The sequence below is a fragment of the Lethenteron reissneri genome, chromosome 35 (genome assembly GCF_015708825.2).
Source record: "Lethenteron reissneri isolate LAM-NWPU_2019-01 chromosome 35, ASM1570882v1, whole genome shotgun sequence".
NCBI classification, from domain to species: Eukaryota; Metazoa; Chordata; class Hyperoartia; order Petromyzontiformes; family Petromyzontidae; genus Lethenteron; species Lethenteron reissneri.
Genome location: NC_083813.1, coordinates 8,492,902 through 8,519,712, shown reverse-complemented (window position 1 = coordinate 8,519,712; position 26,811 = coordinate 8,492,902). Strand labels below are relative to the sequence as shown.

The 26,811-nt window shown below is 42.7% G+C and overlaps 1 protein-coding gene across 1 annotated transcript in view; it reads left to right on the top strand.

Moving 5' to 3' along the window:
• The first annotated feature begins 17,574 nt into the window (after positions 1-17,574).
• The window catches only part of LOC133350888 (cyclic nucleotide-gated cation channel beta-1-like), a 59,694-nt gene continuing 50,457 nt past the window's right edge, over positions 17,575-26,811 (top strand). Inside the window, exons 1-2 of the mRNA XM_061565718.1 lie at positions 17,575-17,643; positions 17,755-17,953. Of these exons, the coding sequence (XP_061421702.1) occupies positions 17,927-17,953 (27 nt within the window). The 5' untranslated portion in view covers positions 17,575-17,643; positions 17,755-17,926. The remainder of the gene's footprint in view (positions 17,644-17,754; positions 17,954-26,811) is intronic.

Here is a 26,811-nt window from a genome sequence, read left to right as displayed (position 1 = left end):
CAGTGTCAGATCAGAGAACGTCAAGAGGTGAGCAGCACGAAGACAATGCACTATCAGGGCATCTATAGATCGGGGTGAGCAGAAAGAGGAAAACCTATTCTTTCTAGATTTTAAGCTTTCGTGACTGCAAGGATTCATACTCTTAGGAAAGAGAAATACAAAAATAATTTATTTATTTTCATTTATTACCATTTTATTTCTATTTTTTTTTTTACCTACGTGACTTTACCGAAAAAACCTAAGAGCAAACATGATGCCTTGAATAAAGGTCTCAGTTTTGTACCAGTTTAAAAGGAGAAAAACCTATTTTGCCACTGGTAAAAGAGATCTCATAGTGTAAATGCTTACCCCGAGCTCTGAATACTCTGATATTGCACTGTGTTTGAGCTGTACGCCTTCTGGTGTCATCTGGTCCAACACCAATGTGGACTAGGCTCTAAAGAAAGCCGTCTCGGGTGTGGACCAATCAACTTCAAGGACAGTGCATATTATTATCATTATCAGAGTTGCTTCTTTTTGTTTGCTTGTTTGACTACTTGTGTTGTGGTTATTGCAAACATGATGCCTTGAATAAAGGTGTCAGTTTTGTACCAGTTTAAAAGGGTAAAAACCTACTACTACAGTATGAAACCTATTCTTGTTTTTTCATATTTTGATACTGGCAAGAAGGTCCATGTTGTTGGTGTGTTGTTTCAAACTCACGGTTTTCCAACTTGCACTATCATATAGAGATGATGGGGGGGGGTTCTCATCCACTGGCTCACCCACCAACCTAAACATGAATGTTGATGCTCCACTCCCTGCTATGTGAAGAAATATTTGCTTTTTGTGTGACTGAGGTGACTGGACTTGGGACCCCCAAATAACAACAAGTGCAACAATTATATTACACTTGTTGTAATATTACACTTGTTGTAATATTCTTATTGTTCCACTGAGTCTCAACTCTTTTTCAGGAGGGTCGTGCCAAGTTTTCAACACAGGGGGGCAAGGTTGATATGTGCAATCAAAATTGAGTAATTTGCAGGTAATTTTTCGACATTTGGATGTTTGGCCCAATACCAGTGACATTAATTGTATGTTTTTAGCTAAGAGAGAGAACCGGAGAACACGGAATAAACGTATGCGGAAGATGGAAAGGCACCTAAGTTGGAAGTTGAACCCAGGGCCTCCTTGCCATGAAGAACAAATGGTATCCACTGCACCACCCTACCGCATTCGCGATGAAACCCACATTCTCTATGTTCACATTGCACATGCATAGGTATCACGTTCCTCTTACGTCTATGCTAAGTCTCCCGTTTGTAATGTGTTCTGACATATCAGATGTTATCCTTTATACTTGTAGGAACCTCCTGGTTACACCAGCCCACAGGGGATTATTGTGTCCGTCGTGCAGGGAGGGGCTGGCTGGGGAGCGAGGGACGGGCTGGGTGGGGAGGGTGGGGCTGGGTGTGGAAGGGAGGGTGGGGAGGGGCTGGGTGGGGAGGGTGGGAAGGGGCTGGGTGGGAGGGTGGGGCTGGGTGGGGCTGGGTGGGGAGGGACTGGTCACCCCGTGGTGCCCTTATAAAACTCAACGTTTAACCTACTCACGCCGGCTTGTGCCCGCAATCACAGTCGGGCATATTTGCGGAATACACCACGCCGCCATTGACCCTGGCCATTGACCGAGCAACCCAACATTCCTACCAGCTCCCTCCGCAGGAATGTGTTTAATGTTAATGTGCAGATCTACACACACGCACGATGTATAGATGTATACATTTGAAAACAAAAGGACATACAGTATCAGTAATCTTAGCAAGCAAAAAGTAAATACCGTGACCAAGTTTTATGGAAATATAAGAACTTTGCAAACTGCTATTGCATACACTTCTCAATGAGACTACATTCACAAAGGCTCTTCAATTCTTATACAAAACAATAACAGAGGACAAACAAATCTTATAAAATTTATGATGTGCATCTAACGTCTCATTCTGTTTGTTTCATTGGAATGTCTATATAACCCCCATGTATCCCTTCTCATAATATTTATTGTACTGGTGCTGAATGATTGTTTCTTGTCGTTAGCTTTTTAATATTATTATTTTTACTCTATCTCTCGCTTCAGTATATTTGTATATTATCGTCGTCTTCTTGGTTCTTTCGGTAAAGTCACGTAGAAGGGAAAGACAGCGTCTGATGGTGGTGTTTCATTCAGACGCTGTTTTCCCGACAGACATGTTCTTCACCCGAGGACGGCTGCTTGCGTTGTGGCCGAAACGTCGTGAGAATTATTTTATTATGTTTTATTTTTATGATTTATTATTTCCCTTCTGAGTGACTTTACCGAAAGAACCAAGAAGATGAATCCCTGCAGTCACGAACGCTTTAAATCGAAATTTAATATTATCGTCGTGTTTATATTTCTATTTTTCCATAGAATTCCTTTTTCTCCCTCCATTTGTCTGTCTGGCCCGTCTGGTCGCCTGTCCAATCTATGCAGACCCTCATGAAAATTTCATAACCATGACAGAATCAGGGTTCAGGTCACCTTCGCCAATGATTTCACGCAAATAAAGACTTTTTTTATTGAAGCCACGTGTTATCTCTTCCCCCCTTCTACCTATCTTATTGGGCTCAACAGTTGCAACCGGATAGTTTTAATGTACATTTTATTATTGGAGCAACGGCACTTGTTTTCTCAAGACATTCTTAAACCTGCTCCTTGTTCAGGGGTGGTAGGGTGCGTGTGGCAATGAATGGCAAGAAGCCACGTAGATAAAAAAAAAAAACAATTTAAGATAATACGATACGTAGGAATTATGGTTGCGGATTAATAAAAGTGGACGTTTGGGTTCGAACTTACAAATGGGTGCTACACATGCCTTGCCTCCCATCTCCATGTGCCTGTGGGCACATGGAAGAGCCAGCGGCCCTGACAAATGAAATTGCTGCCGCAATGCTGACTCAGCCGGCCTTTATTTTCATCAGCCTGCTATGTCCTAACCAATTAAGACGAGAGTCGAGACTGTTACTCCCAGCCAACGTGACCATTAAGTAAATGAATGTTCGTAGTTGCTCTAAAATGTCACGGGTAAGCTCTGCTGCATTTGTGGCCAACCATAATGCTGATTTGATGTATTTTTTTGTCTTATATAGTTTAATGCACTAATAATTTTTCAGCCGTGACTTTGAAATTAAATGAACGATACCTTGTGAGAACATTTATATATGTATATTTTGTGGGTTGCTTTGTCCAGACAGCAAGAGGCATGGGAGCTGAGCAACTATTTGCCAACAACTTAGTTTAGAATGCTTGTACAGCGAACCCAAACAGTTTCATTAGATGGAGAAACAAAATTACAAAACTGTGTAACTATTCCCAGAAATACCCTTTGCTCAGATACCAGCGCAAACCAATCCAGGGGAGAAATGTGGAACATTATTTTAGATACAAAAATATTTACCGATTATAATTTTTTGCGATATTACTTTTGCAGCCATCAATATATTTTTTGATATTTAATTTGACATTTATTTACACGTAGAAAATACATGACAGGAGTACCATATGTAAAAGATATTATTTTATTGGGAAAGCATGTTTTTTCACATCATCCAATTTGAAAACTAATAAAAGGCACTGAAATTACAAACAAATTAATTTTTTTATGACTTTCACTTTAAAATGCAATTTCTCTGCCAGTTAACTTGGCATTAAATTGATCATTTATGAGGCGAAACAACACAAGCACAAAAATGGGAGATTTTTGCAATTACATATTTTCAGTGGATTGTAAAGCTTTTGACGATTTACTGTTATGTGCCAGAGAAGCGTAGAGGCACACTGAGGTACCAGTGAAGCTAAATAAAATACCCTTTGGGAAATTTACCAACAGATGTACATGACACTCGCGAATATAGATTGTTACACTTCAATCACCACTCGCCCGTGCTCACCAACAACAGGCCAACAATTGCAAAGAATACACAATAAGAGCCCACACTCCTCTACGTTGCACCCTCCCAGTGCAGCAGTTGAAGCCATGGACAAGTGTATTAAACCCCCTTGCCTCTGTCCACCACAATTCCTGCGGCGGGGAAACATGTGGGTATTGCCACCACTTACAGGATGGCAATTGTTGGGCTGCTCCTTTACCTTGTTTCCAGTGGACACACGAGGCCTTTGTAATGTTCTCATTTAAATTCACCCTATTGCTTTGTCTGACGGTGTCCAGGGGACGCGTCTCTTAATACGCTAATAATGCCAGTCACGTCGCTCCACACGCAAAACTAATGACATACTCTGAGGCGAAAATTTGCCTATTCACAGTTGAATAAGGAAACTATCTTGAGTTTTACATTTCTATACAGAGTACTGTAAACCATCGGCAGTAACTTAATCCTTAGTGAAATTCATCAGCACTGATGTGACAGGCACAATTGGAAGATCACATTTACCTGAAAAGAATTCCTCCCAGCGATGTAGTTATCCACTAATAAACACAGATAATGCGATAAATTTTGCAGAACATTTGAAGAATCGCGAGAGACATATTACAGGAGTTTTCACTGATCAATGCATGAGCATGGATAATAATAGCAGTTACAGATAATAGGTCAAATGTAACTGTGCAGCATTGCACTAACTTCCTCACACCAACTGCCAGCTCCGAAGAGCCTCTCTGGAGGGGATATGACCGACTCTGCAACGTTGGCCAGAATTCTAGATTTGAAGCTTTCGTGACTGCAAGGATTCATATTCTTAGGTTTTTTTCGGTAAAGTCACGTAGGAAAAAAATTAAAATTAATTAATAAAAGTAAAATAAAATACAAGCTTGTGTTGCCTCCGAAACGTCGTGATTTTTATTTTTTATTTTTTACATTTTATTAATTTAAATTTTTTACCTACGTGACTTTACGGAAAAACCTAAGAATATGTTGGCCAGGATGTCTTGGAAGAGGTGGGAGTAGGGCACACTTTACCCCACCACGTAAGATCTGCCAATTAACTGCGGTGTACCAAATGATATCATTGGGTGGGCAGAGTTGGGGGGGGGGAGGCAGGGAATTTAATATATTTGCTCGTTGTTTCGAATGCAACTCCAGGAGGTAATAGGCCCATGGAGAGACTTGTTTTAAACGTAATGTGTTTTATCATATCCACAAAATTGTGTCATTTCCTTAAATGTGATCTTAAACAGTTGTTTGCATCCTCGGAGAAGGAATAAAAGGAGGGATGCTGTATAAAGTGGAGAAAAGAAAAAGCACGGTGAAAGATGAATCACCCTTGCAAGCTGCCTTTAGAATGGGTTTGAAAGGATGAGATTTGACCAGCCTATCAGGGCTCATGCATCAAAATGGCAAATTGACATATACTGTTAATAAACACGTTCAATACTCCTTCCTGGTTCTTTCGGTAAAGTCACGTAGAAGGGAAGTAATAAAATAATAAAAATAAAACATAATAAAATAAAATAATTCTCACGACGTTTCGGCTACAACGCAAGCAGCCGTCTTCAGGTGAAGAATGAGACACTGCCAAGCTAGGAGCTTATATATAAGCTGGGTTGGAGGTGGAAGAGCGCCTTAACAAAAAGAATGTGCATATTGTTAAGGCGCTCTTCCACCTCCAACTCAGCTTATATATAAGCTCCTAGCTTGGCAGTGTCTCATTCTTCACCTGAAGACAGCTGCTTGCGTTGTAGCCGAAACGTCGTGAGAATTATTTTATTTTATTATGTTTTATTTTTATTATTTTATTACTTCCCTTCTACGTGACTTTACCGAAAGAACCAAGAAGATGAATCCCTGCAGTCACGAAAGCTTTAAATCGAAATTTATCAGAGTTTTGATGAGTATTAGCTAAAAAAAATTGCCAATACAGTCTTACTGTGTTGGTGTTGGCGCTCGTGATTCATGAGTTCTTTGCTAAATAATTTTAATTGCGATAATAATGACTTCCTGGGGGTGAGCCATCCCACACCACTATCCCCTGCATTGTAATAAAAAAAGTCATGGCGTCACTTATTTAGAGATGTTACACCACCCAAGATTAGGCTCCAGAAAAATAATCACCAATTATTCCTTCACTCACAATTTCCAGAATGTAAGAATAAAAATAATTGATGATGGGGTATGTGTAAAAAAGCGTTGTTTTCCCCAACTCGCACATCACGGTGAAGGTTTTGTAACGTCTGGCTTTAAAGGATAGAAAAATAAAAAGGAATTGCTCGCATTGGACAAAGGCAAGCTATCTCTGTGGATGGTATTGTTTGACATTGTTAAGGCTTGCACCCATAACTGTTGATTCTATTGTGATAGCGATAGAATACACAATACATGAAAACATGGCACATGGTGCCCAACTGGCATGTGGCCACTGATCTTAACCAACGACTGCAGGTAAGTGGCACATGTCTGCTCGTGGAATATGACAGCATTAGCCTCACCAGTGGGTGTTCTCAACTGGAGTATGACTTGAGCTGGGTCGATTAGTCGTTCAGGTCAATTAATCGACCACTCTACTTTCTTGCGGTCAATTACTCGGGCCCCTTTAAAAATTACGGGGTCCCTACAAGCCATGGCCAGTGTGAGGCGGCCGTGTGCTTAACGATGTCCCAAAACCCGCCCATCACCTCCCGTCCAGCGTCACATGTAAAAAATAGAGGCGAAAAATTTTCCACCACCAATTTTACATAATCAGATTTTAGGAGTAATCGATCTGATAATCGGCAAAGTGTTAAATTACTTAAATAATTTGATATCCCAGCAATAAGATGACATCTCTCAGGAAACTTTCATCAATTGTATAATCCATTGTAATCTTGTAGTAGAACGGTGGCACAGGGCTAAGGACATTTGTCAGCTTGAGTTTGATCCCTGACCATAGCTAACATCACCAGCATGAAGTGGTATCAGAACCCGTCCTTGGTATCCCACCCCTATTCACCAACCCACACCGACCAACATGGTAAAGAATGGTTACCGACCCCCCCTCCCACCCCCTTAACTGTCACAGTGTGGCAGGTCTTCATGCAGAAGTTGATTGATAAAGAGTTGCAAATAATTTCAAATGAATCACATTTTACTGTATTCAATGTTTTAACATCAATAGGTGTTCCAATAAACTCTTGTACTTCTAAATAAACTTTGTGTAGACTTGGTGCACAGCAGAGAACAAACATTATAAGACCAAAAAAAATCAACATATGTATCAATAAGGCTGCTTTAAAATGAATGTCAGAGAGGTGGAGTGGCCTTTGTGTTGTAAAGAAAGGCAATTGCCCAAAACATTACCTATTCTCTATTGTTTTCTTTTAAAGGCAGTGTTATTGACGAGTTTGTTGAGGTTTTGTGTTGTTATTTGTGTTTGTGCACCACTGACAACAGTACAGAATCACCAAATAACTTGCTTAATATAAGACCAGAGAATACATGATTTCAGATCAGATTTTAGACTTCTATAAAAAAAAAAATGTTATCCCATTTGTCTGACCTGAAAGCCTCTTTTGTTGACGCATATGAAAAATAATTGTATAGTATTGATGTGCCATGAATGCAGCCAGCACATTTCTTCAAGACAAAACGACCCACCATTAAGCCTCTTAATGGCAGGCCATTAAAACAAAATGGCCGACTCAACATCATGCCCAAGAGTAGATTATAGCCTAAAAATAATGGAAGCAATTTATCATGACCCCTTTACTCGATCAAACAATGGAAATTATTCTAATGAATCTAAAGGTTAACCTCTTTTGCTTATACCAATGTAGGATTTATTTCAAGAGAACTATGTTGCAGTATCTCACTAACCTGGGCAGTTCAATGAATGTGAATGATAATTATTAAAGACGTTTAAATATACAATGCCCCTTTTACAAAAAACGTGTTTTTTTGTACTATTTAATATTAACTTTTTAAGAATATGAAAATGTATATTCTGCGCTCACATATTCCATTGCTCAGATTAATGACTGTCTAATGGAATGTTTTTTTGTCACAGAGAAACACAAGTTTATATCTATATTCAAGGGATGAGGTGCACATTTCTAATTTTCGGATTTTAAGTGTTTTCATTTTTGATAATTTTCAAATATGTGCCAACAAAAATGTATGTCACCTGATTGGCGAAAAAAAATCGATCTTTAGATTTATTGGATTAATACAAAAATTGGGGAGCACATCCTGACTATATATAAGTAATTTTCCAGGGTTGGATGCCCTTGTATTGATCCAGAGTTGCTACAGTCAAAATTGGCACAGAACCGAAGTTGACAGACCGTTAATGTAATGTAAAGTCATACACATTTGTATAATTAGTTATTTACTTGTAATGATTTATCATAAAATGGAGGAATAGTGATGCAGTGATTGTTTTAGCAGTGCGCTATAAATTCAGTGATTTAAATTCGATTTCCAGCCATTGCTAACATCAGTGACGAGTTATATTTGAACCAGTTCTGCCCCACCCCTCCACCCCCACCCCTCCACCCCCACCCCCACCCCTCCACCCCCAACCCTCCAACCCCGCCCCTCCACCCCCACCCCCACCCCTCCACCCCCAACCCTCCAACCCCGCCCCTCCACCCCCACCCCTCCACCCCTCCACCCCCAACCCTCCACCCCCACCCCTCCAACCCCACCCCTCCAACCCCGCCCCTCCACCCCTCCACCCCCAACCCTCCAACCCCGCCCCTCCACCCCTCCAACCCCGCCCCTCCACCCCTCCACCCCCACCCCTCCAACCCCGCCCCTCCACCCCTCCAACCCCGCCCCTCCACCCCTCCACCCCCAACCCTCCAACCCCGCCCCTCCACCCCTCCAACCCCGCCCCTCCACCCCTCCACCCCCGCCCCTCCAACCCCGCCCCTCCAACCCCGCCCCTCCACCCCCACCCCTCCACCCCCACCCCTCCAACCCCGCCCCTCCACCCCTCCACCCCCACCCCTCCAACCCCGCCCCTCCACCCCCACCCCTCCAACCCCACCCCTCCAACCCCGCCCCTCCAACCCCGCCCCTCCACCCCTCCAACCCCGCCCCTCCACCCCCACCCCTCCACCCCCACCCCTCCAACCCCGCCCCTCCAACCCCGCCCCTCCAACCCCGCCCCTCCACCCCTCCAACCCCGCCCCTCCACCCCCACCCCTCCACCCCTCCAACCCCGCCCCTCCACCCCCACCCCTCCACCCCCACCCCTCCAACCCCGCCCCTCCACCCCCACCCCTCCATCCCCACCCCTCCAACCCCACCCCTCCAACCCCGCCCCTCCACCCCTCCAACCCCGCCCCTCCACCCCCACCCCTCCACCCCCACCGCTCCACCCCCGCCCCTCCAACCCCGCCCCTCCAACCCCGCCCCTCCAACCCCGCCCCTCCAACCCCGCCCCTCCAACCCCGCCCCTCCACCCCCGCCCCTCCAACCCCGCCCCTCCACCCCCACCCCTCCACCCCCACCGCTCCACCCCCGCCCCTCCAACCCCGCCCCTCCAACCCCGCCCCTCCAACCCCGCCCCTCCACCCCCGCCCCTCCACCCCCACCCCTCCACCCCCGCCCCTCCAACCCCGCCCCTCCACCCCCGCCCCTCCAACCCCTCCACCCCCGCCCCTCCACCCCCACATTGACCAGTTGCAAAGTATATTCATTGACGTGACTTAGTAAGGCCTTGGTCCAGCAAGAGATTGACAAACTTATTGTTCATTATTCTTGTATTATTTTAAAAAGCCTTTATCCATTACTGTGTGAATAGTCGTGTCCATTAACACATACCAACCAATTAGAACTATTATAAATGTACATTTCTTCAATTGAATGAAATGTAGTGATAGGTCCCATCACACACAAAAAACCCGTGTCACAAATATAACGGAAAATAATGTCCTTTTTGAAAATTAATTGTAAAGTAAAATATTCTGTATGTATTTATGCACGGGTGACTGTAATAGTGTATTCTATAGGCATTATGGATAAATTCATCGATTCAAACTAGAATATATTCACAACACAAGTATGGAATTGCGTGTGAAAATCAGTTACGATCTCTACTATTAATTAAAATGATAGGTTTATGTTCCATTTACGGTAATGAGACTGAACAAAACCGTGCAAACGAGAGAGAAGCATGCGAAATCATGCAAAGAAGATACAGCGGTGCAAATGAGACGAAAATAATCAACTCTTGAATTGAATCGTGTCCCAGAATTGTGACGTATTATTCAATCACTTGGTGGGAGTATTATTTTTATCCCAAGTAGTGTGTTTTTTTCGCAATGAGAAGAAGCCGTTTTTTTCAAAAGCGTACAAAATACAAGCGATTATTTGGCAATGCGCGTTTGAATCCGAAAGCAGAAAGAACACTGACGTCAAGTGTGTTCCTCTTAAAGCTCACTTAAACCAAACACATTCAGTCGATGTACATAATTTGCCTGCTATTTGCAATCGGTTGTCCTGGAATACAACAATTGAAGAGTGCAGACATGGTAATAACTTATTTATTTACGTGTTACTTTTCACTGCACAAAAATAGCATGGTAGAATTATTCTGAAAGTTAACCGCGAGTTTCAATTGACGAGTATGGTTTCACTTTTCAGAAAAAAATATTTAAAAAAAAAACTGTTGGAATCCAACTCCCGCCACGCTTTCGTGAATACATATTATTTCATTATTAGTTTCGGCACATTCTACTGGCGAAAAACAATTAAAACTAAGATAGGCGGTCAGAGAATGCAGACACGATTCCACCAAACAAGATCTCTTGCAATCTTTGTCAGGTTTAATCAGCAATTTTTTCGAATGATTCACTCTTGCACCAGTTTTCCACAACACTGTTGACCCGGTTACCCTTTTCGAGAGGTAGTGCCCCAACCACTTATACCTTGGGCCCCTCTCTCTGTGCTGCCCTTTGGCCCAGACTCCCGTGCCCCACCCCCCTCTTGCACACGCACAAGGGTGCCTTACAGCATCGACAACAGCAACAACAACAACAACTGGCCGAGTTTGTTTGGGTGGAAGAAGGAAGCGGGCAGAGGAGATACAGGTGACCCATGACCTCATGCAGTCCCACCTGACTCTCAGTACATGTGAGAGGAATCCGCCACCCACAGTCCCAGTATTTGGTTTCATGTAAACGCAAGGGCTCTCTCGGTCAAGAGCCAGCGATGATTTATTGATCAGCTGGACCACAGCGACTTCGCTGCCGTTTTGTCGGTGGAACGTAACGAAGGCTGCTTTCCTGTCCCTGCAGCTCCTTCTTTGGGCCTGTGTGAGAGGTTTTTCTTTTGCACTTTTCATCCATATGGATTTCATCTACGCGCTCGTCTCTGTTCGTCTGTTTGGAACGAGGATGAGTAAGGAGCCGTCGCTCGCGTGAAGCTTCGTGAATTTCAATCAAATGTACGAGCGCTGACACGCACACCCACACACAATAGTCTACGTCTGAAAATACTGTAATATGTTGCTGAACTTAGCATGTTGAACTTATTTCGCACCGTACGTGCTTATCGGAGGTGCTGTGTTAATTATGTTAGCAACAAAAACATTTGGCAATCAAGTGTATTTATTTTCAGTGACTACGAGTGTATGAAACTCATCAAGCATGATGACTACAGCAACCCACCAAAGTCCAAAGCACTGCTGACTATGATGAGACGAAATGAACGAGTGTGAATGAAGAAGCAGACTGAGATCATTCAGAAACAGAATTAGAGGCTCAGTGCACTGAGCAAGACAGAACATTGAGATTGGCTACCCAAATGTGCATTATTTAGCGAGTTCGTTAATTGGCTGACTTGTTATCGGGGGATATATATTGTGCCCCTCAAACCAACATTTAAGAACTTTGAGTGGACTTCTTGGTTCTTTCGGTAAAGTCACGTAGAAGGGAAGTAATACAATAATAAAAAGAAAACATAATAAAATATTTCTCACGACGTTTCGGCCACAAGACGCTGTCTTCCCGACAGACCTGCTCTTCACCTGAGGACGGCTGCTTGCGTTGTGGCCGAAACGTCGTGAGAATTATTTTATTATGTTTTATTTTTATTATTTTATTATTTCCCTTCCACGTGACTTTACCGAAAGAACCAAGAAGATGAATCCCTGCAGTCACGAAAGCTTTAAATCGAAATTTAACTTTGAGTGGACTACGTATTTTACTGCTTTAGTCAACTACACAACGAGTAGGACTAAGTGACATCCACAGGCTAAACATTTACTACAATTGCACAAGTGGTCATCAACTAAACTAATAACTTGTGAGAGAAAAAAATACTCACTAAATTTACACTGCCTGTAAGGTCTTTAAAGTCAACTTTTAGACCTTTGATAAATCCCCAGTAACTTTATGCTTGCTACCGAATGTCAAGCCTCATACACACACACCGTAAGCATTAGTACGTGCTTAGTGCTAATTACATTTTCATAATGTGGACACTATTTAATTAAAAGGCGTCTCAACATGCATCTTCGAGCTAATATGATTGAGAACATGCACATTAAAAAATACCTCCAATTAAGTAGCCTAATGCCATTCTGAAAGGCATGTTATAAAGAGTAATCCAAAAGAGGTGTAAATTAATAACAACTTAAGTGCTTGAGTGGCAAGGGGAATTGAAGACATTCCGAAGTTGTGTTGGTGTGTTTTTCTTTGAGTCAGATTTAATCAAGTAGGATCATGCAAAGAGGGTGGAATCAAGGCTGCCCTCAGCACTTTCCCCTTCTCATAATGTGTAACAGGCTTTAGACTATGCTCAATAGACCGCGTCTTGCATTATGCTATTAACCCACAACCCACACGTTCGCTTATCAGGCAAAACTGATTCGTGTATGCCATGTGCCCAGTTGTATCGTGTTCTCATTTTACCATTTGGTCTCTCTATGATTCATATGTATTTATATCATTACCATAACGGTGTCAGTGTTTCTTCTCTACCTGGTAGTCGTATACTGTCCAGTTTCTCAAAAAAGTGTAGTGAGATAAAAATGCATCCCATCAAATAATGTGAATGTGTATGTAGCCCCCATTTGTAAATTGATGTGATATGTGGTGAGCTTTAAAACGCTTTATAATGCCAAATTGTTTGAAATCTTATCATTTACTGAGGAGCCTGATTGAGACACAGACAGATTCTGACGGTTGCATTTTTTTGGCGAGTCAAAATATGTCCCTCATGATAGCTCAAATTTGATGGCAGTCGTAAAAGATAAGGGGCAGAGGAGCATTGAGACCTTTGGATGGTAAAAAAAACAGATTGCAAACAATATGACTTTTAACTGCAGAAAAAACTTTATCAATTCACAATGTTTTAAAATCAACTTGCGGTGTTGCCATCGTCGGTGTGGAAGCAATGGTGCAGTGGTTATGGTTCACGCAGTGCACCATAAACCACGCTACATTAATGTAATTCCTGGCAATGGATACCATCAGTGGCAAGTGAGATCTAAAATAGGCCTGTCCTTCCCCCCACCCACCCCCACCAACTCCACCAACCCACGCTGACCGCTTGGGTGAAGTATGGTCAAACAACTCCCATGACTGACATGCCATCGGGAGGCCTTTAACCACCAGTGGGTTGACAAAGAGGTGTAAATTAATGTTGTCAGTTGTATTACCATCTTCATTAATGTTACTCCATTTGGGATAGGGGGGGGGGACAATGAGTTCTGCATGCTGGTGCAGATGTATGGGCATGAACCTCAAAATAAATTACAACTTTTCTTCGTCTCTGGGAACATTGGCAGTAATGACAGGAACATTTAGTGCCCAATTATTTCAACCACGACTGTTAGTTTTAGGAACATCATGTACGCCAATAGATTACAAACAGTGAGCTATACACGTATTTTTTTGATAAAAAATGATGTCAAATATGCGTTTATCTTTTTTTTATATTACAGACGGTGATTTTGAACAGCTCCAGAAATGTTTCCGCATCGCAAATCAAAAGGCGCATGAAATGATAATTGATGTACATCGTGTTCGCACTCCTGATTGAATACAAACTGTTCGCCTCGCCAGGAGTGTAAAAACTGGGCCTGAATACTCACTGTTCTCAAAAAATCTTTCCTCTCCTGCTGTGAACACTTTCATCTCCTTTTGTCATTGATATATATGAACAACTTAAAGTGAGAACAATTTACGTTAGTACTTACAGTTGCTTATTTATTTATGTACTATTTCCCCGCAACGTGAATACATGGCATGCCAGTCCTGAATGTGGCACCCTATATTATCGTGTCAACTATAGCTTTTGCTTATTTTGCAAGAATTTTCAAAGCGGTTTAAATGTACAGCCGGCACCTAGAAAAATAAAATATTGCCGCTAAGTTGCTGTTGCTCTGCTTATTTATGGCTGCTCTCTATCCTGTTGTGTCTGACCGTGTGTGGTTGTTATTTTTGGCCAAATCGTTAACTTATGCCCAGACATCCAGAGGCACCAAAAAACCGTACAACGTGGCGATTGCACCTGCAGTCGAGTACGACTCCAGACAGTGGAGTAGAATTGTACCGAGCTATTCCTTCACCAAGCTGGTCAGACGGATTGGTGGGTGAAAGCTTCAAGTATAGACACAGGAGTATAGAAGTACAGTGCATCAATGTATGTCTGCACTGCCCACAAAACTCACACTACCATTACGGGAATATATGCTATGCGCATACAGTATTGCTTATTTCCAATCATGGTGGGCCTCGTTTAGGGGCTAGAGTTTAACTCGGTTATTCCATCATCAGTTTGGCAAAACCTGTTGTCAATTTTTCTCGGGATATTCCTCGGCACGTTCTCGCCATAGCAGTGAGCACGATGTCTCGAATTCACGTGCGTCGATCCTTGAGTGTCTCCACCTGTTTGTCCCCTCACGTGTTTCCAGTTTACGTTAGTGATTGGACTGCCGGAGTTGAGGCACAAACCCATAATCAGCAAACGTTTTCTTATTAAATTGGCCCAATTGTAAGCAAAGGAAAATATTTTCCCCGTATTGCGCCTGCAATACATGGTATACCGCATTCTTCGGAAAATAGGACACACCTTAAACTTGTCAGTTATACAAAACAAAGAATGAGCTCACACATGCACCTACCGAATTACGAGACGCATCCCCCAACTTTCGTTTAAATTTACAGAATGGGGGGGGGGAGCCATCTGATAATCTGAGATATATGATGACCTCATTACAAACCCCAATGATTTTTCAGCCATGAGACACATGCGAGTAAAGTCAAGTGTGTGAAATTTAACAGAAATTGTGCTGACTCGTATAAGGGGAAAAACACACACAATTACACATGCTTTATGCATTGCCATGTTGAATCAGTGTGAGTGAAAATAAAGTACAAATGTTGTGACTGAGGGTTTTCCTGCTCGCTGCCCATGTGTGTTCCATAACCATGACGTGGAATCTTTTCATTTCCCTCACTTTCCTACCGTGCAGTGCTTTTATGATGTTGCGAGCCAACTGCTAAGAGGCACACAGATAAAGCACTCTCGCAGAGCAAAGGTTAAAGCTCAGCGATGTAAACTCAATTCAAGGCTGCAAAAAAGTTTCCTACAGTGAAGCATTTGCTAAGGATATACATTCTGTACCGCGGGAGAATTGTGGCGCGTAGTGGTTAGCGAATTGTGCGTACTATGAACCCGGCAAACCAAGTTCGATTCCTCAGTGATGGCTCAAACAAACAGTGGTGAAAGGATATCTCAACCAAACACGGGTGGTGTCCACCTCCACAATTTAAACTAAACTATTTTTTGGTATTTTACCAGATAAGGCCCACAGGGCCTTTTTATAGAAGTGACCTGGCCACCAATGATAGCTCAACCAAATTGGTTTATCACGTGGAAATGTAGAGCAGCCAAATACTCTCAATGTATGTTTCTAAATGTGGAGAGAAAAACCGGAGGACCCAGAGAAAGATTCACGCGACCACGGGGAGAACATGCAAACTCCAAATATACAGCAGGCAAGAGAGGGTCGGGATCGAACCCATGGCCTCCTGTATACCACACGAGCATGGTGAAGAATGGTCAAACAACCCCCATGACCAACGTTGTGTGGCTATGATGTGCTTTTTTTGTTAGAGAATTTCCGAAAGAGGCGTGGTTAAGGACGCAGCCAGAGAGGGAACGGTTGTGGTGTAGCCTGGAACCGTCGGGAATATTCTGGACGTAAGGCGCGACCGAGGGTGGAGCCAGGCCACGCCGAGAGAGATAAAAGGGAAGCCCCGATCACAGATCCGGGCTGTCTTCAGGCGAAGTGGAACCCAAGTGCTACGTCTTCGTCCCCGTCTTCGACATCGTGGGTCAGTAAAATAAAATAAAAATAAAATAAAAAATCACGACGTTTCGGAGGCAACACAAGCTTCCGTCTTCAGGTGGTACCGTCACAGCCACGACGGCTGTATCAAGTAAATGAGAGATTGTAGGAGCTACCACTCCGTTTATATAATGGTTGAAGATGGTGGTATATAAACGGAGTGGTAGCTCCTACAATCTCTCATTTACTTGATACAGCCGTCGTGGCTGTGACGGTACCACCTGAAGACGGAAGCTTGTGTTGCCTCCGAAACGTCGTGATTTTTTTATTTTATTTTTATTTTATTTTACTTTTTAATGTTTTTACCTACGTGACTTTACCGAAAAAACCTAAGAATATGAATCATTGCAGTCACAAAAGCTTCAAATCTAGAATCGTGGGTCAGGTGGCACGTTGGCTGCTGACCCAATTATAGTTATCCCGTATGCAAGAGAAATAGGTGTATTGTGGTCCTATGCGTAACAAGAGTGAGAATATGTGTATTTAGTCCCGTGTGTAACGGTGTTGCATAAAGTGTCGAATAAACGTTGTTGTCTCCTAAATAGTGTCTCTGAATTACTCACTACATATGTACTGTATTATATGTTGTGTATATGTGCATGCCTATAGACACACATGCACAGGTACACGCTTGCTAGAAAAGCATTGTTTTATTCTGAAATGTTGAACTGGGTCTGCCACTAATTCGGGTAAAACTTCAGGTACTGACTTTGATACAGAGAAGCTCGGCTTTAGGTACATCCTCTTTAAACGTGGCAGAAAATTGCGCACGTGACATATTCAAGCATGGACACATGTGGAAACTTGGGATTACTTCATAGAAACACTGTATAAAACAGTAATTTATCAAGATTCCATCATGGCCAAAGCTGCTGATGCCACCACACCTCACGAAGGCGTTCTACCCTCTGACAGATCCCCCAGCTGCTGCACAGGCGACACGCGGCCCCCAATCTCGATAACTGGACCCTCCACAGTAACCTTTCAAGCCCAATGTGTGACACATTAACTCCGGAGTGCCCTACGTCTATTACTGAATATAGAAATGGTTATTGTGAACACTCACTCCTCTCGCTATACTTTCCAGGTGGCACCATACCTCAGAGGTCGCAACCGGGTACCCGATACCCGTACCCTACCCGATACCCGTACCCTACCCAATACCCGGCTACCCGGGCCGGGTACGGGTAGCCGTTTACGACCCTGGTGCGGCCAGGTACGGATAGGCCGTGAGTCACTGGTGAGTAGCCGTTTGTCACTCATTTCGGGTAGGGTACGGGTAGGGAACGGCTACCCGTACCCGGGGTACGGGTACCCATTTGCGACACTGGTGCGGCCGGGTACGGGTACGGGTAAGGAATCAAAACCCGTTTGCGACCTCTGCCATACCTGCACACTTCCTCCAGCCTTTTCGCGATTACTACGCCGTGCAGTAGGTCATCCTCGTCTCACCTCTTGCGTAGGACTGGGATTATGTCCTCTTCCCGGGTGTGACGAGAGCTGTTCTGCCTTTTTGCCTGGGGCGGCTGTCTTGGCAGACACACGAGTCCTCCTCGAACTTTCGCTGCTCCTGCCCCGCCTCCACCAGCATTGCCAAGGCAAAGTGATCCAAGAGAGTGGTGGCGGGAGAGAAAGATGAATCAGGACGGAGTGGCGAGAAAGGTGAAGGTGTTTGCTTGTGAAGCAGATTTGGATCTCGTGTTCATGTTGCAAAAGGACAGTGCTGGCCAAAGAAAAAAGCATGTGTTCTGATAAGTTTCCAACGTTGTGTTTTTTTACGTCTCTCGAGAAGCCAGTGAAATCGTCATCCACAATTAAATCAATGTGGCTCCCACTGACTATTAATACCCTGAAATGAATCATACCACCCCATCTACCACCATTAAGAATTCCGACAGTTTCCCATAATTGGGTCCGTAGTAAAGCAGCATTATTGCACTGGTAGCCTCTATATTTAAAATGTGCTTTTGGCATGAAATTGATGAGTCTCGCCTCAAGTAACGAATTAAGCTTTTGCCACGCCGCATGTCCTCTGTTTGATCAAAAAAAAAAATCGGTAATGACGGCGCAGCCCTGCAAATGCTTGGTCATGTCACTGCTGGCAGAAGGGCATCCCACTGGGATTTTTGCACACAGCGTTGGTGTACGGTGCTTTTTCTGGAAGATTTTTGCAGTTTTTTCCTGGATTTTTCTGTTTGCGCATAGTCACTTTAAGATGTTTTCTTGTTCATGTTTTTGTTTTTTTGTTTGTTGCGGTTGCACCCGATTCAAGAGCCGAATGGCTCACAGAGCTATACCAAATAAATGAAACTGAAAAACTGAAACTGAAAACCACTAGAGGAAACCATAGATAGCTCGGTCTACTCTTCCATACTGGCCATATGTCTCGAAAGATGTAGAGGTGCCCACACTTCATCCCACTACGTGCAACTACCGATGGGCTGACTGTGGTGTACCCACCTGTAGAATTGGGCGAACAGAGACAAGGAGATTGAAGAATCTCGCCCGTTGCATCGCAGTTCAACTGCCACGTCAGTGAATCAAACAGGCAAGCTTTGTATTGCAAGCGCAGCATGCCCAACCGTTAGACCTAGGCACAATCCTCTTTGATGATCCTAAAATGACGGAGGATTTCTTACACTTTACGTTCTCCGTGTTTAATCATTTTCAGATACACCACCACGGCCGTCGTCATCCTAGGGCGGAGGCAGAGACTGCACAGTTTGTTACTTGACCTGTGTTATTTTGACAGGGCAAGACCATTAGACCTGAGAGATTGTTTACGTACGTACGAGGACTCGAAAGAATTAATCAAATCATAAAATCGATGGCTCGGCCATAGCTTGACGGGTAGCATGAGGTTGGAAATGATGTGGCCAATTTCCTGGCATGACAAATGAGAACAAATGGGCAATCGCGGGAAAATTATTAAATCAGATAGTCAATTGCGACAATGTATTCATTTGTTTTGTTTATCTACACTGTAGCATACACCCTCGTGCTGGAATGTTCAGTGGTGTGGCAAAACTGTGCGGTATTTTAACAGTCGTTTAACCAACAGCTGTTCACGTTCATTGAGGGTGTTGTGCAATTTCTTTTGTGTTTTATACCGGTAAAAAATGAATTTCATGAAAAAATAATGTACAGTAGAAACACCCCTATAAAACACGGCATATTCCACAATTCGTAGATGTGAGACACCGCCAGATTTAGTGTCTCACACAATTTAATTTAGTCAGGCACGATATTATTTTAAGGGTCATGTTGATCAAAGCTTCCCAAGTCATCGAAAATTAGATACCCCGGAGTTCCAGATTGGGGAATGCGTTTGAACGTGGGAAAACTTGAAGTTCAGTTAATTTTTGTGACGATATAATTGTTTTACTGTACCAACTGAAAGTACAGACAGATTCTGCAAATCAGTGAAGGTGTGGTTTAAAAATGCCCTATTAGTGGAGGTGTATGACATTTTTGCAATGGTACATGGTTGTTAATGTCCAGGATGGTAAGCTTGTGCCACATTAAAGTGAATGTTTCGTGTAATGCTGTACCCACAGTGTGGTCCACTTAGAAAAATGCCTTGTATTTACATTATGCAGAATTCTGCAATGGTTAACTGCAAGGGAAATAAATCTGGCTAAGTCGTGTGTGGCCCCATGTTTGCACAGGGCGGCGTGTCCTGTAGAGGTGTATTGAAGCATGTTCAGTGTAGGAATTCAACAGCCCTTTAAGGACATGGTACACCAAAGCTCTTCATGCTAGACGACGAGTGACTTTCAAATGTTTCGTCTGCTTCCCTTGCGTTACGTTAATTTTCACAGGAAATTTGTAAAATGTTACGTATTAATACCACAAAGAGTACGTAACATTTCCAATTTCTAAGCGCAAAGCATTGTTCCAGCCTCTCCAATTCCGTGGTCATTTCTGTACAGCCATCGTGTCAAAACAGTGAACTGTAACGTCTCTCGCCATGCCCGGTAAAACATTTTGTAGAATTGCTTTTTTTTATCGGAGCTGCGGAGGCTTGTGTAGACATCAGGTATCACCTTGACAAATTGTCCGCGTCGTTTCCGAAGGCTGCATACAGCTCGGCTAGACGTGAGAGAGACGCATGCAATGCTCGTCTCCTTCGCCGCAACACGGGCAGTATTGGCCCTGAGAAAAAGTGCAATTAAATCATTACGCCCTCTCCTCTAAGTCTGCCATGAGCCGATTAAGAAGCATATGGTAGTACACGCAGCGAAAACGAGCTGGATGTATCAGCACTTTAGTTTGTCTCTCTGCCAAGCAAATGATGTTAGGAGGCCAGAGGCGGTCATCTGTTCGTTGAGGCGGATTGTGGCGGAGATGTCCTCCAGACATCGTGGACTGGAGGACCTTAGGCCTCCATTTCCCTTTAGGTTGTTATCACAATGCAGGCACCTTCTGTCATTTCTAATAAAGACACGTCTGAGGCTAGTTTCACTTTCTTTTCCATCACTCGTTTGTGGATGGGGGTTTTTTCCCCCCCATTAACAAACAAACAGGAAAGCCCAAGGATCAGAAGGTTTCTGAGAGAGAAATGTTTTGGGGGGAAAAAAATTGCTGGGCGACTGAGCCACTAAATTGAGTAAACAAAGCCTTCAACAGCAAAATATAAAACTTATCTGACAGCACCTTTCATTACCAGGCATTGCATTGCAGTGTCATTTCAAAAAGCTGACGCAACCTTTGAAAAAGATAAACATTTACTTAACAGCAAACAAAATTAATTATTCTTCATTATTGAGAACTTATTCCTCATAATGAAATGTGTTTACAGTACTATTAATAACAAGCTCGGTGGCTCAGCGGGAGAGCGAGTGGCTCGCTATTTTCAAGTTTGCGAGTTCTAATCCTGATTGGGGGGGTTGAGAGTTGACAGCCCATCATCTCTTGCGATCAATCAAATGAGTTCCACGTTCGTGGGGAAGTCTACAGCGGTTGTTCTATGAAAAGACATGCCCACCCCACCCCCTAACCCATGGTGAAATGTGGACTTTTCACCACCGGATTAGGGCTGTGAACGGGAGATGAGCATTGCCTCCATGCTCATTTGAGCAGAAAACCATTCGTGAATATACAATACATCTCTCCTCGACTGTTATGCCCAAGGGCAGGTCCCTGACTCGATTCCCCACCACACCCCATCCCATCTGACCTCGTCCCACCTTCCTGCCTCCCTTAGCCATTCGTCTTCACCTCGCAATACCACGCATCACACTCCAGGAGACCATCGTCTGTGTGTGTGTCTGTATAATTGTGTGTGTGTGTGTATAACTGTGTGTGTGTGCGTGGGGAGCGGTAGTGCAGCGGTTAGCGCTATGCTGCGCTATGAACCCGGAGACACGGGTTCGATTCCCGCTCACGACCAACACCAGTGACGATTATCTGAACCGGTCCTGGGCCTCCCCTAGGTCGACTCAGCCTGAAATGAGTACCCGGTGCGGTGTGTAAACATCGCCACTGGGGAGACAAAGGCGGTCGGGCGTGGTGCTGGCCACCCACCCCCTCGTGTACCGTTCTGGCCTTCATAGGTGCTCGCTAACAGCACTTGCCCCTACAGCCTGTTAAGGCTATATGGGGGATCTTTGTGTGTGATTGGGGAGCGGTGGCGTAGCGGTTAGCGCTACGCTGCACTACGATCCCGGCGTCCCGAGTTCGATTCCAGCTCACGGTCAACATCAGTGACGATTATCTGAACCGGTCCTGGGCCTCCCCTCAAATGAGCACCTGGTGCGGTGTGTAAACATCGCCACTCGGGAGACAAAGGCGGCCGGGCGTGGTGCTGGCCACCCACCCCCCTTCCTATGCAGTGCCGGCCTTCACAGGTGCTCGCTAACAGCACTTGCCTCAACAGTTTGGTAAGGCTATATGGGGATCTTTGTCTTGTGTGACATTAAAACGCATCCGGTGATGAGGAAGACAAGGGGAAACCACCTCACCTATCTTTCCCCATCAATGGTACTCAACATAAAGTACATATATCGCTTAAATGCAAAGACAAAGATCCTTTATTTCGCATTATAAATTGTCCGGGCAAGTTCTGCTCGTGAGTACCTGCTCAGGCCAGCAAGGCTCATCAGAGTGTTGTGGCCAGCATCACAACAAGCAGTCTCCCCAATGTCGACTGCACTGCACCGGGTACTAAATTACTAAATGAAGGTTGAGGCAACGCTGGGGAGACAAGGGCCGGTTGAGATAATCGCCACTGATCTGAGCCATGGCTTTGGAATTCAGAATCAGAATATTGAATCATCCTGGAGGAATCCGATGAGCTGTGAAGCTCTTTTTCACCACGTGACCTGTAAGGACGTTGCAGGTCACGTGGTTTGTAGTGAAACGTGCTGGCCACTAGATGTCCACTTCCCACAACACTACACATACCTATACACACGTACATACACAGGCACATTTAACTTTAACACTTAACAATCAATCCGGGAAGGATAATGGAGTGAGCCAACCTACAACCAGGATTTGAACTCTGAACTTTCCGACATGGAGTTGCTTGCTCTCGCGACGAGCCACCTATCTGCTTATTAATATTAAACGTAACAATCCAACGTAATGGAAATACATTGTCACAAAAAACACATTTTTGCAATCACTTCCTTACATATGTTACAATGTTAAAAATAACAAAGCCGGTGGCTGGATGCAGTGGTAATCGTGGCTATTGTATAAGTGCAATAGGAAATACGAATGGGTAACACATTGTCAGCTACGGCATGCAGATGATGACATTGCGCTCATCTCAATGTGACAGCCACGGACATAGCCACATTCCCGCACGCAAAAATCGTGGGGCCGCGTAAACTAATTACCTGAATAAAAATACATTTATTCTCTACTTTCTGCACCATTTGACCGTGTAAAACATACATTAACCTTTTCCAGTTCAGAATGCTGCTCTTGCTGAGGACAGTGCTAGGCACAATCATGACGTGTGTGTGTGTGTGTACAATGTAATGACGTAATTGCGTTTCATTTAAAAATGGAGATGCAATGTGATTACAATGGATTCCAGGGCTACATTAATTTATGATGATAAAAATGTATTCTCACAAACATGGAAATGATTGCTTCACTTGTCCACAAACAGCCCCTTTGTATTCTAGATTTGAAGCTTTCGTGACTGCAAGGATTCATATTCTTAGGTTTTTTCGGTAAAGTCACGTAGGTAAAACATCAAAATTAATTAAAAATAAAATAAAGATCACGACGTTTCGGCGGCAACACAAGTCTCCGTCATCAGGTGGGACCGTCACAGCCAGATTAGCTGCATCAAGTGAGGCAATGATTCAAGATGTAATCCCTTAAAAGCAACTTGCTTTGTGTTGCCTCCGAAACGTCGTGATCTTTATTTTATTTTATTTTTATTAATTTTGATGTTTTACCTACGTGACTTTACCGAAAAAACCTAAGAATATAGCCCCTTTGTATTTTTAATACTGTACATACACAGGGGAGATGACAAAAAACAAAGCAATGAAGCGTTCTTCCTTTTAAAATGCAAAATTAGGCATGGCTTAATTGTTTGTTTAAACAATTAATTACGATATGCGGCTGCTGTTTTTAGAATCTCAGTGACAAAATATGCGCATACTTTCGTGAAAGGAAACTTTCGTCACCAATTCTAGATTTGAAGTTTTCGTGACTGCAAGGATTCATATTCTTAGGTTTTTTCGGTAAAGTCACGTAGGTAAAACATTAAAATTAATAAAAGTAAAATTTATATTTTATTTTAGTTTTATTAATTTTAATGTTTTACCTACGTGACTTTACCGAAAAAACCTAAGAATATTTCGTCACCAATATTTACGCACGACAAAGGTGGTGCATTCGTGTTTAATGTTTCGCCGCGTCGAGAACAGATTTCTAATGTGGGTTTAAATTTTTGCTATTTTCGCGTTACATTAATGAGAGCAGATGCTGGAGAGAAAATGCAGCAATCGCAATGGCAAGTTACCAGAAGCGATAAACATAGCTATGGATTCCCAATATTAAAAAAATATTAATTCATATTATAATTTAAAGACTCATATGTAAATATACTCGTGTGTAACATGAAGAAAGAGTTAACATAGTTAAAATAACATACTAATTCTTAATATAGCTTGAATTGGTAGAATAAGCAACATCTGCTGCCTGGATGGAGGTCTTATAAATGTAGTTTAGTTTGAATTATTCTGGTTATGAACGGGTTGGTATATTTGAATGTTTTTCCCCCCAAAAAAGACAATTTGCTAAATAATTGTTTCAGCTTTTCATGCTTTGGTTTGGCATCATTGTAACATTTCGAGTATATTTCCTGCATTAATCAAACACAAAAGAAGACAAAAAATGGTCCGTGTGCACCTTGATGAGCCAATTATGCGTGTTCCACACATTATCGTGCGCGTAGTCAGTTCAGGTGGCGGACTAATTATTGTTGGGCTTTTTTAAATGCCGTAATTGCTCAAGAAGATCTTTTAAATATCACACTTTAAAAAAAAGTGTTTTCTCTATAAAAGCGAACCATTTATTTCGGATCTAACTATTTATATCCACCTCTTACACAGACGGTCTAATGTGGCCTGGTCTTTTTTTATTATTACTGTCCATTTAAATAAAAAAATTGTAATAAAAACAAGGTACAATGTAGAGAAGGATATGAAATAAGAGAGGCAAGAAGAGATTTAAATAGGAAAGCCAAGGAAGTAAAATACAATTACTTCCATTCAATTCAGCTAATAAAGAGACCCTATTTTTCATCGCCCATTTTAAGTTTATATATGGAATACCATTTTTTTTACAATTTTGCTCATTGAATGATGCTAAAGCTGTTGGGTAATTTCTGGAGCTGTGCAATAAATCATTGGAGATTTTTTTTTAACCTGCGAAAAAACACTTCCAGCTTGAGTGTTTTCACAACACTCGTGCTATGTCATACTCTTTATATTTATCAGCAACATAGAAGTGCTGTTGTCAATATCATGCCAAATATGTGGAGTTAAGAGAGACGACCACAGGAAACTATAGTCATCAGATCATTACTTTAACCCTGATGACATGTTTTTGTTTCTATATATACAAACTGTGTTGCAAACTAGGACTGGAACACAATTACAATTCCTCTTCGTCAATAAGTTAAAAGAAAAATATCCAAAGATAAAATTTCACAACAACTCAAAGATATATAAAAACCCGAATGATTGGTTATTATGAGAATGCAAAAAAAAATACCTTGACAAGAATTAGATTTTTTTTTAAAATCGTACATATACAGGATATACAAAATACACTAACAACATTGTTTACATACATCTCTCGTAGTACAGTAATGTAAATTTTATCCCGATTATTCCATGTATAGGAAAGGGATATCACATACATAGCCCTTAAAGGAATCAACGGACAGTAACTGTGTCAATCTGAGTCAGCCCTAATCAGACATCCACTTATTATGCTTAAACCTCTCATGCACAATTTTCACTGTGGTGGACTTCTGTGATTTATACGATAGCTCTGAAAATATATGAATTTTTTTAAATGTACTTCTGGGGTTCCTTCGGCTCTTCGAATCATGTTAAAATAAAAAAAATGGTTATGCTTATGAAAGAATTATAGACAGAATGAAAGCTAGTAATGTGTAAAATCTGTGTTTGACTTTCATGTATGTGGGGCTTTATCTGAGCCGGGTCAGTCCTGGTCAGCTTCCCAGAAACTATCTACACCCATCACACCACCTCCAGCCATACTGCTCGCTATGGCTGTGACGACAAGGCACGCACCTTCTCCAGCCTATCTAGTGACCCAAAACAACTTTGGAGGATAAATTAGGGCCTGCAAGCTATTTAATACGTATATTCAAAGTGTGGGATACATCTAAAATGTGCTTATAATTATTCGTGTGAGTATTGTAAATGTAGCCCATCGGTTGACCCGAATGGTTGTCCAGTCATGGACGCATATTTCGAAAACAGGCACGGAACATAGAAGTGATTTTGAGACGTCGTTGAGACCCTTGTCTCAAGGTACATTATCCTGTCTCATTTTGATTTAATCAAATACAGAAGCATGTTCATAAGAGCAATAGATAGCACACATTTTAAATTTTAATAAGCTGCATTACTCATAAATTAGCTTATACCTATATATATGTCAAGGCAAATATCTACACACAACCATTACAAATGGAGCAAGTGCTCTTCGTGAAGACTTCGTGTCTAAAATGACACGCAGTATTTTTGTTTTGTGTATCAATAATCGCTGTCTGCTCATTGTATTTTCTGTAATTTACAAGTGCAACTCATGTGCTGCTGCCATCTTGCCAGGACTTCCATGGAAGTAAGATGTGAAAATAAAGAATACAAATTATTTTAATACTGTAAATAATGGATATCTGATTTGGCAAGCATCACACGTAGCCACTTGCGTCTCCCCATTGCGAATATTTACCACGTACCACACCAGGTGCGAATTTAAAGCTGAGTGGAATTACAGGAGGCCCAGGATAG